Here is a 19,146-nt window from a genome sequence, read left to right on the forward strand (position 1 = left end):
GAAATGACGCACACGCTCGTTTGATTGACAGCCGCGCTCGACCAATGACAGCAGCCGCCTGTTTTTTTCCCAGTAAATGGTTGCGCACTGATGATGAAATTCTTTGCATAATAAAAGTTGCTGAATGAAACGCATTACATCATAGTTGCCTGTACGGGAAAAGTTGAAATTATTGTTCTATGAAACTACATCACTTGTAAACGTCAGTGTAGACGTCATTTATTATGTCAAACAAAAAATACTCAGCTCATATGGACTTAAAAGGCACTAAAAACACCATTGTAGTGGTGAAACATTTGTCAGACAGAACATAACTTACTATATTTAACACTGCATGACAAACTAAGACCTTGGGTGAGCTCTACAATTAAAATCTGCCACAGAAAGCTCTTAAAACACACGTTTTTACAATCATCCGTCAAGAAGAAGACATCAGAAATGATAGAGCATCTAATAATAAAAAAGTGTAGCCCTTAATTAAAAATATAATGAGCAATAAAACGTAAAATATAGACTTAATATTTAATCTCAGCCTTCTCTCTTCAGGGAAATCCCTAACGTTGTGTTGCTATGTCAAAAAGGTAATGCACCTGAATGTAACTTTGCACACACAGATCTCTGACTGTTAAAATTTTAGTTTCTACATTGCAATTTTTGTAACGAGGCACATATTGCACATCATTTATGTTCACCATATGACTCAGTGAAACTAATTATCACAGTTTAATTAGCACTTCATCTGATAAAGGCATTAGATTTTCAATATCTGAGACTGCCTGTGTGTTGAATTTGCAATACCTAACACACAACCACCAACTCAGCTCACTCAAAAGCTAGGAAATTTCTTACTCATTTACTCAGCACAGCACAGCTCTGAATGACTGTGACATTTAGAAAAAGCCCACCTATGTTCCCAATTTAGACTAACCTGATTAACCTTGTTTTCCACCCACAGCTACCAGTTTCAAACCAGTGGGCAGGTGCGACAGACAGAGAGGGCAACCTAAATGGCAAAGGCTCATTCGAGTTGCACTCATCTTCCTGCATTGACTCAGCAGAGCATATGCCCCCGGCCACATGAAACACTCGTCAGCCTGTGGCTTTACAGTGTCCTGCCCACAGCCTTTAGAGAGGAAACTGAATCATAAGTCAAAATGCAATGTCTGTGAAAGAAACATGTTTTAGTGGCTCTTTTGGCTTCTTTAGAGAAAGAAGAAATACCTTTTTTTTTGTTTTTAAATCCACATTTTTGTCATATTAGGCACACTTGAGGCCTTCATGGAACAAACAGTGCTAGTTCAAAACATAGTGAGGTAAGCATCTCTTTAAAATATGTGACTTTCGTTTACTATTTTAGAAATCACAGTGTTGTTTTTGAGTACGCCCCTGAAAAAGAATAATCCTTGCAATGCAACATATGAGCAATCCTACAAATCTTTATGGTGAGATGTTGTTTTGTAGTGAGCTTACTCCAGTGAGCAGTCTTGCAGGATGACTAGCATGAGCTCTGGTTTCTGTTTGTTTTGCAGGTAGGTTTTATCCTCAGGGCACGTAGTGTTTCTTGTCTCTCCTTTGCCAAGATTATTCGGAAGACCTCACCACAATCCTCCTCCTCCATATCAATTCAGAGAAGTGTCTCAGCATGTTTTGCCTGTATGGTATGCACCATCTTCGTGTGTGTGTGTGTGTGTGTGTGTGTGCATCTGAGTGTGGTTGGCTGGTGAGTGCAGACTATATCACAGTCTCACATTGACCCGTCTGCAGGCACACTGCACACAAATATCTTGCAAATAGCTGTTGCTATAGCAATTCTCATTGTAGGTCTGGAGCAGCAGTCTAATTGGGGATTACATCCAAGCATGCTGCTTTTAATGCTCTGGGTTGGTGGCTAAATATGTAAATATAGATAACTGTAATCAATCACACATTTGCTGTTTTACATCTCAGTGAATCCATAACTCCTAAGGCAAGTTAATTAGTGGAAAAACTTGGTCACCTATCACCTATGTGGCACATTTTTTTTAAAGGCAGCGTGACTACTCTTAAATGCACTGTGGCAGCGTGTGGCAGTTATGACAAACCACATACAGCACATATTAAAAAAAAAGTCAAACAGCTCCCTCTACTGTTATATTTCCTAAACTACAACAAGCTGTTACAAGATTCATGCCATTATTAACACTCTGTTGCATCAGTACCAAAGCAGATGATAGAGTGCATACAATAATATGCGTAAAAATGTGCATTGTTTCATCTATTTATTAAAAATCCTACATTGCACATTCAACAATTTAACAACTGTAGCAATATGCACTCCCCTATACATATAACATTATACATTCAAATAAATAACGTATGCAATAAACATATTTACATATTAGACAACGACTTATATTGCATTACTCTATTTTATAATAACGTACTCATCAGTGAGCACATTTCTGGGCCATAGCTCCACACAAGAGACTCACAGGGAGGTGAAAAGTGTCTTACAGGTTGCTCCTCATATTGTTTTAAGGTAGTACAGTGTGATGCAACATATAAATATCTCTTACCAAAATAAAGATTTGAGGGAATTTGAATCTCGTTAGAAAGAGCACTTGGGTTTTCACCGATTTCCCCACAATATCATCATTCGTTCATTGAACACAGAGGAAGTTAAACTCCCTCTTCACATCGTGTAACATGGAAATATGAGCTATAACGCATCAAAGCAACTAAAACTGGGATGTGTTATTAATAATTAAGAGAAGTGTACTAGTGTGAAATTAAAGGAATGTGTGTTTTGTGTAAAGCTAGCATGTTTTGCTATCGCCGCACACACATATGTTCAACACACTGATGTACAGTAGGCCCACTGTGTATTCTGATGCACTGAAACGCTTCAGTTTACAGCAAATATAGTAATACAGTGTATCATAGCTTAAAGCTCGGCTCACCACATTCTCTGTTGTTAACTATGCAAATTGGCAGTCGGTCATTTGACAACCAAACGGGAACACCTGCTCACATCTGCATTTTAATAGCACCCAAAGAAGAAAGTTTATTGGCTGCACGTGAGGTCGCTGCAGTATGTGTACGCAGGTAGAGACAGCAGACTGGTCTACAGTAGAGCAGACTGTTGACGATGCATTGTGCCCCACCCCCCTGGGCGTTTCTGTCAGGGCGACCGTGTCACAGGCCGTCCATCATGGCCAGAAGGTCGTCTCCTTTGCTGCTGGCGCTGGGAGATTGATCTCCAGACTCTGTGAACTCCCCCATGATCTTGGCCAGCTCTGCATTGGCCTGCTGGTCCTGAAAGACATTGTTATCCACCAATCACAGTGTCAGAGTGGTCATCACAAGGGACTAATACCTCATCACGGTAAATCCTGTTAGACTGGCAAAGCGTCACATCCCTGATCATTGACTGTGTAATCTTAAGCCTATCATTGAGATAAGTAACATTTGGCCCTGAGTCCGATCACAGGGCTTATCAAGGGTAAAACAAGACTTGTCTGTCAAACTGTCTACCCCAGACAAACTTTTTAGATAAGACAAGATAAGATGAGATAAAAAGCTGTGAGTCAAACAGCTCTGAGATGAGTCCTGCTCATGTCGTGAGCTGTCCTGGATATGTCAGTTTTAAAACATGTTTGATTTCATCATAGCCAAAAACAAGCTCCATTTGTAGTTGAGACACCCTGGAGATGATTCTGAGAAGGGAGGAGGGCAGTGTCCAAACAAGCAGGGAAGCAGACAGTCTGAATCAAAACAAACATCGTAGCTACAAAAATGGTGAATACATTAGGAACTAGCATTCTGCGGAATGAGTGGACACGAGAGATTTTGGCGACTGTCGTGATCATTGGCTCCTGTCAAAGCAGCCCACCCAGCAGGTACTTGTACAGATAGATCCCAGGTGGAGCTCAAGCTTCCGCCCTTTTGGCCTCTGACTGGATAAGTGCCCTTTTTGCATGACATTTTTTTTTTTCTATTTGTTTTAATAACTTTATATTTAAGCTTTGAAATTTGGCTGTAGTTCTCAATTAAAAGCATGTTGTATGCCTGATTCCTCTTTCCCTGTCACAGCCATGCAAATCGAGCACCCTGTGGAGCAGCATCAAGGTCTCCCTAACCTGCCTCCATGGACAGCTAGGTAATGATAGTGTTTACCCTAGGCCTCAGCATTGTTTGTCGCTGTTTTAAATCACTATAAGAATATCTCAATACAACCAGCCTATCTTGGGCAATAACCTGTCATTTAGCTTAACAACAAGTAAGCTAGTCTAGCGCAACGCTCGCTGATTCGGGTTCACTAACCACGTAGTGGGACCAAAGACAGACACCGAATGGCTTTCCTACTTCCACGTATCTTTATAAACCAAAACTCGACATGAAATAATGTTTACGTCTCCCTCTTCATGGCTCTGGTAATTCATTTTAAACAAATCTGATGTGGTTTGGTGCTGCTCAAACATGTTGTGTGCAAAGAGTGCAGAGGAGGAGCGCAGAGCTGCAGCTGCTGAATGCATCTGTTCCCTGGGATTTTTTAAGAATATTAATATCTTATTTAACAATAAGAATTAGGGTGTGAGTGTCTGAAAAAGAAGGAGGAAAAGAAAACAAGGAGGGGAAGAGACAAAAGTGAGAGGAGAGCAAAGGAAAGGAGTGGAGAATAAAGTGAGGAGAAGAGGACAAAATGAGGAGGAGAGCAGAAGGCACACAGGCCACTAAAGCGTGTGCGGTGTGGCATTGTCTTCTTTGTTGTTGCCTGTTATAAATAAACAATAAATGCTGAAAGTGATTATGTGTGTGTAGCAGCTGTTAGATGCATATAATATAGATAGTGAGACACCTCATATTTAAGCTAGACATTGACCCTGCTCTTTACTGTGCACAAATGTACTGTATGTACTAAGGCCTCATGAGTCTTCTGGTATCGCCAACTGCCCCCCAATTTTTTTGGGTTGAGCAGCACAGCAGCTCTGAGAGTCTTGTAGTCTCCACTTGTCCTTAGATGACACACGACTGACAGTATAGTCAGACTTTTTGTCACTGAATGTGCAGTTAAGTTTTGATTTTCATAACAAAAATACTGGACATCAAATTATATCATACTAAAAGAAAAGTTTTGTGAGGTCAGATAACTCAGCTTTACCTTTGTTGCTTGGATGTTTATGACTCCATATGAAAGCTCATCTGGTCTTGATATTAATGCCTCTCTGTGATGACAAGAAAAGAGTCACAATGTTACTTTTGAGTAATTAATACAAGTTAAATAGTTTAATTTCAGTAACAGTTTTGTTTCATCAAGTGCCGTACGACACACTGACAATACACACACAAATATGGAAACTCACTCTTCTTCCTCATCGGTGGCGAAGAGGTTGACACGGAAGCCGCTGTCTGCATTTCCTGGTTTCTGAACTTCTAACCCTCCCATTAACTTGGCCAATAGATTCAGCTCCTCTTTGGCCAGAGGGTTGGGAGCAGCACTGACCTGTTGACACACAATGCTTTGTTCACTACAGTGTATTCATGCTGAACCTGTTATTCACAAGGTCCTGCTGCTGCTGATTATGCACCAGGACGTAGAGTGTTCATCTGGACCAGGGTCACTTCATTAAGTTCATGTTCCTGTTATGTACTGAGAACACCAAATCAGCCTTAAGAATGCAACTTTTGTGCATGAAGTTCATTAACATTTTGTGCGTTAATAAAATCAGTTATGTTTACAGCACTGACAGTGAAGCTGTTTCACCTTTGTGTGCTGAGCAGAATTTTTAGATGTTCCTGACATGTGGGTTTCCACTGGGCGGCTCACGCTGTACCTGAGTGAAAAGAAGAAGAACAGAGAGAATGAACACTTTGATGCAACATGGGGCTAAAGATGATCTGTCTAGTGATCCAGTAGTCTTTATATATTTTACTGAGTGGTGGGAAATCCCAGGCCTTTAATTCTCTTTATAACAGTCACACTGTAATGTAATAACATTGTGACATTAAATTACATAGGCTTAAATACCTAAAACTCTGGAAAGTCGCCACAATAACACCATCGCAAAGTTTTTAAAGGGACAATTCACTCCAAAATCAAAAATACATATTTTTCCTTTAGGGCGACATAGTGCTGCAGTGGTTAGCATTGCCGTCTCACAGCAAGAGGGTTCCTTGTTTGAACCCTAGGGTGGGGGAGCCCTTCTATGCAGAGTTTGCATGTTCTCCCCGTGTCAGCGTGGGTTTTCTCTGGGTACTCCGGCTTCCTCCCACAGTCCAAAGACATACAGGTTAGGTAAATGGTGACTCTAAATTGCCCATAGGTGTGAATGTGGGTGTGAATGGTTGTCTGTCTGTCAGCCCTGTGTCTGGTGACCTGTCCAGGGTGTACCCTGCCTCTTGCCCAATGTCAGCTGGGATAGGCTCCAGCACCCCCGCCACCCCTAACAGGATAAGCCGTTACGGACAATGAATGAATGAAACTGCTTACAACAAGGTCTGTGGATAATCTTGAGTAACCAGGTCATGATTTCTGGAAAGAGACATTGCTGTTGAGTTTTTCCAATTGTATTTTTTTTAGCGCTTTGAGCACCACGAGCAGAGTGCCATTATATTGGAGAGAAGGCAGACATCTCCACAGCCGCTACCTCCAACACTCTGCAACTGACACCAAGGGTAAGAGGAAAAATATGTATTTTTGATTTTGGGATGAAATGTCCCTTTAAGCCTTTGACTTAGTTCTTCTAAGTATGTCATGACTTGGATGACAGACAATCATCATCAGCCCACTGCAACTACATAAATACAGGACAAACAAGTCATGTTTTTGATGTTAATGTACATCTTTTGTGATGTGTGGTGCCTTACATGTTTGTGCCTAGTTTGGTGACCCTGTCTCCGAAAATCTCAAAAGATCCCTCCCGGAGAGCAGCATTGTAGTTTCCTCCATTACTGAACTGCAGTCTGGCCATCTCTTCACCAGTGCAGCTAAACATCCTGGAATTACCAAATACAAAAAAATATATTTATTATAGACAAACATGCCTTCAAACCTTTTCTATGCACATCATTTCTTTAGTATTTCTTCCTGTGACAAAAGTAGTTAGTAGCTCAACATGCAACACATCTAAACATAGAATGTAAATGCTTGTTCAACAAAACCTCAGTAATGCTATTAGCTGCAGTTAGGCCTACTTAACTTAAGATTACAGTGTCTGGGTGAGATCAGCAAGCATATGAAAGGCAAAAACAAACATTAAAGATCACTGAAAGGACCAAAAGTACATTTATGATCCAAGCCAATTGTTTAATCTCAGTCTCGGTTATCGCCATCATTCTTTAGAGTGAAGATTGTTTGGGTCTGAGTGGAAAAAGCTGTATAAAGTGGTACCTTATCAAGCCAGGGACTTGTGTTCCATAAGGCACAGGACCACTAGTGGGGAGCACAAAGCGACCGTTTGAGTTCTGCACTTTGTCCTTGAGGAAAATAGATACCTGGCAGATAGAGAAAACAGATAAACAGGTTTGTGAGGAAAATAAAACAAAAAACAAAAGTGAATATAATATTATCCAGTTTATTCTCTCCAAGATATTCAAACCTGACAACATAATGGACTTACTCTTATATGCATGTCTTGGAAGAAGATAAGGAGAGTCTGTCTGATCAGCTGGAATTCCCCGCTAGACAAGGGTGTGTACATCTAGAAATAAAAAGGTAAAGATGAACGATAACATAATAACATAATGCAAAAATGTAACTACAAACCTAATGTATGTATATACATGTTTCCTTTATTATCAAAGTTAAACATTATCCCATTTAACCTCATATTACCATAAAATAACAAGCAATGTAAAACATCTGTTGCTGCTGACACTTGACATAATGTGTAGTTATACTGCAGCTCAGCGTATGTGATTATAATCCAAATGGTTTGGAATTATGACAGCATAGTGAATTACCTGCATCCCTGACCATGTTGAATCAGGAAAGTAGAAAAAAATAAATCACTGCCAGTTAAATTGCTTGTATTAAATGTTTATTTAGTTGAACTGGATGGAATTGGAAGGCTATGACACTTCTAACGTTGACATGTGTTTCCTGTTCTGGGTCGTATGAATTGTACTACATGGCATTTTTTAAAATCTTGTTTGGTGATACAATGTGAGTCAGCTCTGTACTAATCTCTCAAGACAGATTCTGCAATTTACATTGTAGAATCTGTCGGCAGCCCTGTGTGAAAGACGACTACAGAGGGGGGGAGGGCGGGGCTTTGAGTTTGAACGATGCTGCGCTTTAGCCAATCACAATGGAGGTGGGGTGGCCGAGACGTGCAGGTGTCCCCAGGAAATGTGTACCTACAGAAACAGCAAGGTCCGCGTCCATAGCGACCGCTCCACCCAAAACGCCGTCTCATCAACGTGAAAAAAATATTTTTTCCAGTGGATGTCTTAGTTACAACATGATTGAGCTAACTGGAGTAGTTTCATGTCGTATCCGACAACTGGAGGCTTTTAACAGATGACGTCCTGATGTTAGTTTTGCTAACTGTCCCTGTCAGCTGCAGCCACTGCTGCTTTCTAGACATCGTGATTTCCCATAACTGAATAAATACCACACATAGCAACACAAAACTGCTTTGCTAGCTCACTCATGTTGTAACTAAGATATCCACTGGAAAAAATATTTTATTCAGGGACCGTTTATTGAGTTATTACCTTATTTTTATACAGTCTATGGTTATTACAGACACTGCTAATGGCTAACGTTAACAGCTAACGGTTAGCCCAGCTAATCTACGATAACCATGTTAATTACAAAACACACAGAAATAGTAACGTTTGTTCAATCATTGTGTTTATAGACTTAACAAACATCAGATTAGTCTACACGGTGATATAGTGACGTGAAAAATATGATATATAGCTAAACTATATAGCTGGTTTTCTACCCGAAGTATTTGTAAACAACATGCGATTCCCTAGGGGCACCGCCGGATGTTAAGGGCGTGAACGATCGCCGAGGCCCCTGCACTTCCGTTAGTCGAAAAACTCTGGGCTGTGCCTCCAGAGGTAAAGGAAGAAAAAAAAAAAAATCTTTTTTTTTTTTTAACCGATGGATTTCCAGATTGGCTCTGTACTCCACACCTGACTGTATGACAAAACCAAAAAAGTTGCTGTTTTAAGTAGTTTCATTTTCTTCTTTTTTCTTCTTCTTGGTATAACGAGCCAACTAGCATTTTTTGCATTCCACCTCTTTTAAAATCAGAACTACTGACTGTATAATAAAGACGGTCGACTTGACAGCGGCCCCAAAAGTTGAAGCCATAATATCTTGGTTGCCCCCTGGGGACTGGCTGCAGTCATAAAGCCCGCCCCTCCATGTTAACAGATGGGACATGGGCCAAATTAAAAGATCAAGGTACATAAACAGTCTTCAGCCACTTTATGTCACATGTTCTGGTCATGTCCGAAACTATTTAATTTCTGGGCTTTAATATTTAAAACTTTCTCAACACTGTTTGGACGGCTGGCTGCCCCATCTATGTCGATGGTAATATTTGGAGTAACTCCTTGCGATGTTAACTTGAGTAGAGTCCAATCGGACATTGTCTCTTTCTGCTCACTTGTGTCCAGACAGCTCATCCTGTGTGAATGGAAGGACTCTTCACCTCCAACATATGGACATTGGATCAAGGATGTTTTGTATCATTTACAATTGGAGAAAAGCCGTTGTTTTATTAAAGGATCAGCTGCACGCGTCTTTGCCACCTGGCAACAATTTTTAACTTTTGTGGCAAATATGGAAGCTGAAAAATTGTAATGAAACATGCTATACTCCCCTACTTATGTCACACAACTTAATTTGTCGTGATTTTTCCCTTTTTTTTCCGTCTTTCTTCTCTATTAGATTTCCTTTAACTGGTCTGACTTTCTCTGTCTGTTTCTGGGTTAATGGGTGTGTGGGGTTGTCTTTTTCTCCTTACTGGCTCTGTGTTTGTTTATTAATACTCTGTATATCTTTATTGAATTACCAATAAAAATAAGATCAAGGTACACATTGATAAATTTTTCCCAAAGATGGTTTCTTCATTTAAGGTGTCTCTTTTCACGCTGTTGTGTGTTCAAGTATTTGTTTTCCCAATAAGTATTGTTTTCAGTAGTTATTTAATGCTATAAAAAAGGAAGCTGACATTATGACTGACAGCTGTGTGTGCTTTGATGAATGGCGCTGCATGCGACTGGTCGGACAGCAGGAACTTGATACTGCGGAGGTCGCTACCATGTAGATTCTGGCTCCAAATGATGTCATTCATGTCATGATGTCATGATTGTATTTTGCGACATTGTGTACAATAGGAGAAGATGAGACACATTGTCCGTCTTTCTATACAGTCATTTATCACACCTAATTAACTTGCCACTAAAAACTCACAGATCACACAGCAGGAAACCCCAACAAGCCATGTGTAATGCCGCTACACACCCCTGTCCAAAACTAATGTGAGAAGAGTTAAGTCACACACGTCATACCTCTATGAGCTGTCGGTACGTCTCATCAACCTGGCTGAGAATGCTGGGACTGTCTTTCACAAAGTCTTTGATTGCATCCATGTGGTTGAAGGAGACGAGGAGGATGTCCTTAGGCCGGGGACAGAGGAGCACTTGGTACTTGAAAGCCATGGTCATCAAATCATAGAGCTGTGAGGAGGGAAACACATGCATGACGACACTGAGCCATCCATCAAAATAAAAACAATGGTATTGTTGTGTTATAAACAGCAGAGGGAGCCACATACAGCAGCATTCAGTGTTTAAGATACGAATCACTCACTGTTTCAGAGTCACAGTTGCACTCTGCTTCAAGGCAACGAAATGATCCAACATGTACACACTTGATATATGGACATAAAGCACTGATTGATATTAAGATTTATCTAATGTGGATCTGAAGCATGCTTGACTCTAAAATACTGATCTAGTGTGTATACTGAGGAGGCTGGAAAACAAACTGTGCTGCTGATGAGACAATGTGATGAATGAGCAGAGTATTATGTACTGATGTGAAATTCAAATCAGAAGACAAAAGGAACAAAACAATTGAACATGTGCTCATGCTCAGTGTAGCGCTGTGCATGAGGGCTACGAGATGACTCACCTTGTCCATGCTGGCTTGATTGAGTCTCATTATGGAGGCATGGGCGAGCCTGTCGAACACAGTCCGCAGGGCCTTCTTGGAGTAAAGCTCCTGTGGTTTGAAAAGCTCCTCAAGGAACTTTTTGTTGAACATGGTGGTGATGATGTCATTCATAACTAGTCAGGCAAACAGCACGACAGAAAGGTACACAGAGTTAACTGAGGTTAGACGAATGTACCCTCGTCGCTGTAGGCTCAAAAGCAGGCAGCGTTCTATACACTATGTTGGCCCAAACCATTTCATACAAAGCCTAACCCGACAGCCCTAACAAAGCAGCAGCATGGTAAGCCATCAGCGGATGTCCTACTTGGTAGCAGGGCAATAGCCAGGTAGGAAAATGTTTGTATTCGCTCTCCAAAGAGTGTTTCATTTACAGTGATTATGTCCATCAATCACTGTTGCAATTTGCTGAAGTCATCACAATCACTGCTGTGACTGTAGGAAGTCAAGCCTCATTGACTAACTTTCACTTTTCACAAGCTTTGTATTGGCTCAAGGGTGTGGCAGATAAACTTGCCTAACTCAGTGAGGCTATGTACTATTCTCTGTAGTGCAACTTACCCACTGTAAGACTGTTCTCAGAGCAGAGACAGACAGTGTGGTGACCCCTGATGGTCTTCTTGATATATGCAGAATAAACAGGTGCAATACACAATATTTTGGAGTTAAGAAACAATTGTATGTAGTGATTATCATATGACATCAAGTGTATGTTGTGTCCTATGTGGAATATGGGCCTGTGTGGTAGCTTTAAAAGGAATACTTGACCCCCACAATGACATCTGTATAGAAATTACTCACTGAGTTACATTAAATTTGTGAGAAAAAAAAAAACTTGCCTCAGTGGTGAACAAAGAATACAAAAGCAGAGAAAATTCTTGATGAATTGAGGTAAAAGAGGGCTGCATTTAACAACAGCAAAACTAAAAATATCAACAGACATGCATGTTTGCTTATACCTCAATATTTAAAACAATTCTGCATAAACAGTCTCACGCATGGATGTGCATTTCATTGAAATCCCACCTCCCAGCTTGTGTATCAGCCAGGACTTCTGCTGTCACTCACCCACGCCTGTCGCTTAGAGGCAGGATATGAACAAAATACCTGAGCAAAAGTTCAAACGCATGCTTGAGACTGTTTATGCAGAAGTGTTTCAAATTGTTTGATGTAGTTTCAGCTAAAATGCAAGTGTTGGGAAATGCTGGAAATATGACTGGGTAAATGAGGCTTGGAGTAAAACTGCAAGAGTTGTGTGAGTGTTTGTAAACTGATGTTTTGACTTGGTTTTGCTGTTGTTTCACGTGGACCCCTTTCACTTCAATTCATCAAGAATTCTCTCTGGTTTTGGAGTCTTTGTTCACTGCAGAGGCATATAAAAGAAATAAAGTTATGTTCATGAATTCAACGTACATAGGGTGGGTAACAGATATACAAATATATATACCCATCATTTTGAGGGTGAAGTATTCCTTTAAACACACCTCCTTTCATTGTTATTGAGGTTAGTTTGTGGCCAGAACCTGAGCCTGATGTACCTGGGTGCAGAGCCAACCACATAATACATTTCTCGTGAGCTGATATATATGAAATATGAAACAGATGAGAAATGAAATCTCATCTGTTGTTTACTTCTCAAGTCCTACTGTTTATCCAGCATGTTGCTTCAGTCTAGGCCAAAGCAGAGCAAAGAGCCACAAATGCATGAGTGCATGATTATGCTGAAGCTCTGTAATAATACCTCTCCTTCTGTCATCCTCTATCCAGCCAGCTACAGTGAAGACTTTATGATTTAAAGGGAGACAGATAAATGAAATGCTGTTCTGGAAACTAGATTGTTGAATGACAAATAACTCATGGCTTGACCAATGTTGGTGTATAGAACATTTGCATATATGCTAAAATTCTGGGTGGAAAAAATAGAGCAGTTTCCCATTTACTTACACTGGAGCATTGAGAATTAAGAATTCAAATTAGCTCTGGGACAAGACAACCAGTTGACTCATTAATGTTAACTTACTGTTGACTTCTTATCAACTGCCAAAACTTATTCCTAATTCACCAACCAGTAAACGTGCAAACGGGCTGAAATGAATGAGCAGTTATCAGACGTTTTACTGCAGGGTGACATTTTTGTTGTTAGCCGCTAAGCTAGCTACCTTTCTTAGCTTTGTCCGCGGGGATATTCTGAGCTCTGAGCCGCTGGTCCAGGATGTACAGCATTTCTCCGCCGAGGTTGATGAACAGCAGAGGCAGAGTTCTTGAAGACATGGTGGTGTTTGGACGGTTGAATATCCTCAGAAAACGTAGGTAGCTAGCGTCTGTAGCTAGCTCGGAGGCTTGTTGGTAGGGGGTCTGTCTGTTTGGTAAAGCCTCTTCTGGTTGCCAGGCCACGAAGCAGACAGCCAATCAGCGCGTTGTGTTATGACGTATACGGAAATAGGCGGGGTCAAGTTTGTGTGAAACTTTCAGTTAGACCCTTCACCACAGTGTGAATAACTATGGGCCTTAACAACCTATGGCCTGGGTACACAGGGTTTTGACGTGTTTGCCTATAAATATATAAATATTTAAAATATATATGGGTTGCAGCAAACCACCAGCTCTAAAAGATGGAGAGAATAAGGGTGGAGGAATATAATTGCTGCTGGAGACTCTGTGGGCAGGTGAATGCCAATCACTCACATATATTCTGGTGATGTATGAAACTACGAACATTCTGCCACAGGATTATTTTGATTCTTGAGAGACCTATAGGTTACAAGATCCCAAGGGACCCATGGATTGTTTACTTGGCATTAATACTTGAGGACATTATTTATAAGAAGGACTTAATCTGTTTAAAATCCTTATACTGGCATGCAAAAAGGCCATTAAACATGACCCTTCATCTACAGAACAGCGAATGGACATTTCAGAGGAACTATATTCCAAGGAAATACTGATCTTTCACCTGAGGACTAAAGCAAGGGCACATGTGCAATGCTGGGATAAATCGACGGTCTATAAAAGAAATGAGTGTTATTTGGTGTTATTTAGTCTGAAGACATGTATTAAAAGTTGTAAACTGATTTGCACACATCCAAATTATACTTTACCAGTAAGATTACCTTACAATCTCAATTAATTTATGCATTGTGTTCTCATCATGTCCTCTGACCTCCAGAGGTCACCACACACTTCTGCCTTCTTGATCTTGTGAAATACTTGATACTTTAACCTATTCAACCCTTTAAAAATCCATCTAATGAAAAAAAAAAAGAAAAAAGGAAATGACTTTCTGTTACTCATTCTGTCGCTAAAATGCTGATGTTGAAATGTTGATATCTCAACAGATGTCCATGCTAAGGACTGTTTCTCATATAGTCACCAGCCACAAAGGCTGGGAACCACTGATTTATGAGCACATTCCTTTTCACCAAATAACAAACACAATACTCATCTGTTCTGGTGGCTCAGCACATCATCATCTCCTACACTAAAGGTCCAATGTGTCAAATTTAGTGTGCATTTATATCTACATAAAGTGCTGCTCTACGGAGGTCACTATTTTGTGTCTTTTTTCCCCTCACTTAAATCTTTATGAAAACTATTTTTGTGACATTGACATGTCAGTTACAACAGAATAATGAAATAATTTAAAATAATAAGAGCTAATGAAACAAAACTGCTTGGGTGAATACACATTTTACAGCCTTAAGGATCAGTGTATCTATTGATTTTGAGTCTTGTATAGAGTCCATTTTTCTAATTTTCTTTCTAGTTATGCTTCTTGTTGTCTCAGTATGTGCTAATTTCTCCATGAAAAAGATTTCTTCCACAATAGTTAGCCATTGGTCCTTCGTTGTTGGTGTTTCTTTTCCCCAATTCCCATTGATAGCTTAAGCTCTTTACATACAATTTCCCAAAATACAGTTATTTTCTGACATTTCTAAAAAACATGAGTGGTCCACATCAAAAGACCTGCACTCTCGCAAACATTTTTGGCAACTATGGAGATGTTTACTTTTGAGTTTTGGTGTAGTAAAGAAACAAATCAGATTCTTCCATTGGGATTCCCTCCAGGTTTATGATTTGGGTTGAATGGTGTATCCTAACCTCACAATTGAATAGATTAGATTTTCCCTTGGAGATACTTGTAAATCCTTCAACAAGACCTGGAAGCCCTTTATGGAGGTTTATTATTATTATTATTATTATTATTTTTCAATTTCCTCACTTTTTATTTTTTATTTTATTTTATTTTATTTATTTTTAATGGTATTTTATTTTATTATTTATTCTATTTTATTTATTTATTTCCCTTATCATATTACTGTTATCATTTTCTATGTGTGTCTGATGTTTAAGTTTAAATATTTATTTTATTATTATCATTTTGAGTAAGGGTGGGAGAGGTATATGGATATGGGAGATTAGGGTACGAATTAACAGTATGGGTTCAGTTCATGTTCTTAATGTTGTAGGTTTTGTATACCGACCAGAGACCAGCATATGTCACTGTATACTGCCCATAAATCTGGTAAAGAAAATAATAAAAACATTTGTGAATGGTGTTCAGTCCTTAATATAATGCTGATATTATTCTTATGTTATTTACCTGATGCACTATATTGTTTCAACAGTAGCCCAGAATGGATAAACCAAACACTTGCTCTACACAGGGCCATTCGTGTCGGCCACTGTAGTTCTCCTACACACATGGGAGAAGTTTAATTTGCTTGCAATCTACGACTTTACCTCTAGATGGCACTGAATCCCACATACACACTTGACATTTAAGAGGCAAATGAAATAACATCACATAATCTATTTTGTTTTTATTGACAATCTTGTACAAAATGGTGCATGCTTAAATGTCATCAATCATGAACTATGCATTTTATTTACAGTGACGCAGATAAGTGCTCGCACTAACTGTCGCACAATTAGACGTACATGTAAGGCTACAGGTAACAAAAAATAAATTCATTGAATTGCATAACTCATTAGCCGCTCCTTCTTTGTTGTCTGTATGAAAGCTACACCTGCTACAGGAATAAACAAATTACTTCCACAATAGCGGGACATCGTCAACAAACAGAGCATACTGTGTATATAGTGGACCAGAAGCCTTCGTCTTCTTAAGTTGAAACGTCTCCGTTCCTGATGCGGATTTCTCGCGCCATCCTGCACACCTCACATATCCCACAGAAAAAGGTCATCAAGGCGTCGTTGGTTATTGTTCCCTGTGGTTAAAAGATTTAAAACAAAATCACAAAAGGGAACGTCAGCCCTCTGTGAAGAAATCTACCGCAGTTTAGGTTTCTCAACTGCAGGGAACACCCAACATTTCCTACGTTTATGAAATCTCTGTCTTTCATAAGAGCGGGTCAGTGTTCCTGTGTGAAACTTGCTGCATGAAACACCACCACAAAACAAAAGCTTTGTCTTCTTCAGACTCTGGAATATAATGCATATGAGTAACTCACCTGAATACCGTAGGTCAGTCTCATATGAGTCCTAAGGGCTGTCATGCCTCCTGGCACACAACCCAAACAGAAGCTTTCACCATACTTATTCGCTGTGTAGCAGCTCAATATAAGCGGACAGCAGCAACCAAGAGCACCTGCACAACGACAGTGTATTTCATTGTGAATATTTGAAAAGAGAATTGGAGAAACATTGAACAGTGTCAGATTTAAGCACCCTGAATGGTACTCACAGACAACCAAGTCACTGCAGCAGGAGCACAGGCCCGAGCTCCACTCTCCTGTTTGGACGTTTGTCCCGTAGCCACCGGCGCCTGGTTGATGGGTGACCACTGGGTTCGACATTTTGGATAACTGGATCTGCTGTTTTGCCTTTGCTTTAGCAACCTATAGGAACACATTCAGCTGTTAGCAGTGGAATTAAGCAGACGTACAGTTTGCTGCAGGAGGAAAGACCTGAATAAATCCTTCCATGTGCCACAATTATTGTTTTTTAAATTTTCCACACGTGCTGACATTTAACGCTATGTATTGACAGAGAGGGAAATGTCATTTGACGCATCAGTACATATATTCCAGTGCTTTCCATTGGAGAATAACTCTAAGACAGCATTCACAGCATTTATAATTAGCATTTACAAGTCTCCCTGCAAAACATGTAATGTATCATCAAACGTTTCAGGGACTTCTTCTTTAACACAAAACAACACACTAGTTTTTCGGCTTTAGGAGCTTTTGTGATTTGCACACAAATTATTTGATAATTGTTTCACATGTTTTAAGTGCCATATCGTTGGCAACTGGACTTGCTTGACTTTCTTGAAGACGTTTCACCTCCCATCCAAGAGACTTCGGTCCAGTTCAGCGTCTTCAAGAAACTCAAGAAAATCCAGCTGCCTACGATACAGCAAGTCAGATTTCCATGACCTTGATGACTGAGAATCCTCACCAACATCGTTTCACGTGGTTCTTAAACAGGAATATACTTGTATTTTAAAAAATCCTTCTCAGCACAGTCAGCGTGTGACAACTCAGCTACTTATGTTGGTCAGACAATATTTTGTTTCAGTACTCGTCTCACAAACTTGAAAGACTCGACTTGAAGGTCTGCAGCAATTTAAAGAATGCTATAATTCTAAATGTGAAGGTTTGACTTGACCTAGAAATGCGTCAGGCTGTAATCTTGTTGTACTGTCAGAAGGAGTTTACAGTGAAAGCATAACTTTTAAAGTACAAACTAAGGATGATTTGCAAATATGGTTTATGAGTAATATCAGTTTAAGTAAGTTAATAGTGAATTCTTCAGTAAATCTACTGCGAGAGGGAAAAAAAGGTGTCACTTACCAGAAGACTGTGTCAGTGTGTGCTCCTCCTGATCTAAGTGACAAGCTGCTGCACACCACACAGGAAACTGACGAACTCGAGCTGTGAAACGCTGGTTTGCCAACAAACTGCTGCTTCTGAAGATGACAAAGATCTGTGGTGATTGACTGATAAACTCCAACCATTAACGAGAACTTCTGCTCTGCTTTGAGGCCGACGGTGGCTGTAATCACGAAGAGATAGATCACTGGAACATGTCACTGTTTGGAGGGGAAAGCTACGAATTAGTTTCTCAGTTCAGCACAGTTCAGAGAATTCACGCAGCTGTCAGAATTGTTTAGACCCTGCTTTCATAAACACCCAAAATGCATCACATCCTTGTTGTCTCATAGCTTGAGGTTTGCAAAGGGGGATGGTTTCACACAAGAGCCACGACAAACTTGCCGCTGCAAAATCTTGCTTTTTGACTGACCTAAACCCCACAGGGAAGCAAAATGTTTTGTGCACACAGAGCTGCATTAGTTGTCTTGGGGACTGTAATAAAGTGGTGATGCTGATACTTCTGCAATTTATTGTTTCGTCATCCAGCAGATATGACGTTAAATGATGACTGTGTGGTTAATTACAAGGGCCGTAGTTTGAGGTCAAGTTGTATTGGATCAATCCCATGACTTGTTTTGCTAACTGTTCCTTAAATCTGTACTAAACTGGGGAAAAAGGCGTTTTAAAGTATGCTGCTCCCTCGGCTTGGTATCAGTTGCAAACTTTTGTTTTATTGTCTGCAGTTGTGTTATTTGTGCTGCTGCCTGTCTTAACCAGGACACCCTTGAAAAAGAGATTTTTTTGGGGCTTTTTGCCTTTAATGGACAGGACAGCCAAGTGTGAAGAGAGGAGAGAGAGAGGGAATGACATGCAGCAAAGGGCCGCAAGCCGGATTTGAGCCTGGGCTGCTATATTGAGGACTGAGCCTCTGTACATGGGGTGCCTACTCTAACCACTAAGAGCTTTTTAATCTCAATCTATTCCTGGTTAGTTAGTTACAACTAAAATGCAACGCTATAAGCATCTCAAATGTCTTACTCTTTGCAGCAATTTGCTGTGGATTCATCATCCTGTACATGTACTGCTTCTTACTCCTGTGTTGTAGCTATTTAAAAGCCTTTTGTCCATAATCAC

The 19,146-nt window shown here is 40.1% G+C and overlaps 2 protein-coding genes across 3 annotated transcripts; both read right to left on the reverse strand.

Annotated features, from left to right (window-relative positions):
* Positions 1–2,253: 2,253 nt before the first annotated feature.
* Positions 2,254–13,557, reverse strand: oscp1b (organic solute carrier partner 1b). The gene is made up of 10 exons (XM_050046693.1): positions 13,336–13,557; positions 11,138–11,292; positions 10,513–10,680; positions 7,599–7,679; positions 7,370–7,473; positions 6,847–6,975; positions 5,744–5,813; positions 5,343–5,482; positions 5,141–5,204; positions 2,254–3,294 (listed from the first exon to the last, which is right to left on the reverse strand). Exons 1-10 carry the CDS (start codon positions 13,445–13,447, stop codon positions 3,175–3,177), a joined length of 1,143 nt encoding a protein of 380 aa, XP_049902650.1. The 5' UTR covers positions 13,448–13,557; the 3' UTR covers positions 2,254–3,174.
* A 2,419-nt stretch (positions 13,558–15,976) lies between these two features.
* LOC126391765 (cornifelin homolog) lies at positions 15,977–18,408 on the reverse strand. Of its 2 annotated transcripts, none has more exons than XM_050046699.1 (4): positions 17,992–18,408; positions 16,881–17,034; positions 16,648–16,784; positions 15,977–16,404 (listed from the first exon to the last, which is right to left on the reverse strand). In XM_050046699.1, exons 2-4 carry the CDS (start codon positions 16,990–16,992, stop codon positions 16,300–16,302), a joined length of 354 nt encoding a protein of 117 aa, XP_049902656.1. In that variant the 5' UTR covers positions 16,993–17,034; positions 17,992–18,408; the 3' UTR covers positions 15,977–16,299. The 2 variants fall into 2 exon arrangements, with proteins under 2 accessions (XP_049902656.1, XP_049902655.1); XM_050046698.1 differs by lacking the exon at positions 17,992–18,408 and adding an exon at positions 17,597–17,620.
* Between the last annotated feature and the right edge of the window lie 738 nt (positions 18,409–19,146).

Source organism: Epinephelus moara, chromosome 6, assembly GCF_006386435.1.
Source record: "Epinephelus moara isolate mb chromosome 6, YSFRI_EMoa_1.0, whole genome shotgun sequence".
NCBI lineage: Eukaryota > Metazoa > Chordata > Actinopteri > Perciformes > Serranidae > Epinephelus > Epinephelus moara.

Coding starts and splice junctions, on each gene's coding strand:
- LOC126391765 (XM_050046698.1), bottom strand. Junction 16,785..16,880: donor CTGCAGTGACTTGGTTGTCT/GTGAGTACCATT, acceptor GTCGTTGTGCAG/GTGCTCTTGGTTGCTGCTGT. Junction 16,405..16,647: donor GACTGACCTACGGTATTCAG/GTGAGTTACTCA, acceptor TTTTAACCACAG/GGAACAATAACCAACGACGC.
- oscp1b (XM_050046693.1), bottom strand. CDS start 13,447: ATGTCTTCAAGAACTCTGCCTCTGCTGTTCATCAACCTCGGCGGAGAA. Junction 10,681..11,137: donor ATCAAGCCAGCATGGACAAG/GTGAGTCATCTC, acceptor CCCTCCTCACAG/CTCTATGATTTGATGACCAT. Junction 5,814..6,846: donor ACCAAACTAGGCACAAACAT/GTAAGGCACCAC, acceptor CTTTTCACTCAG/GTACAGCGTGAGCCGCCCAG.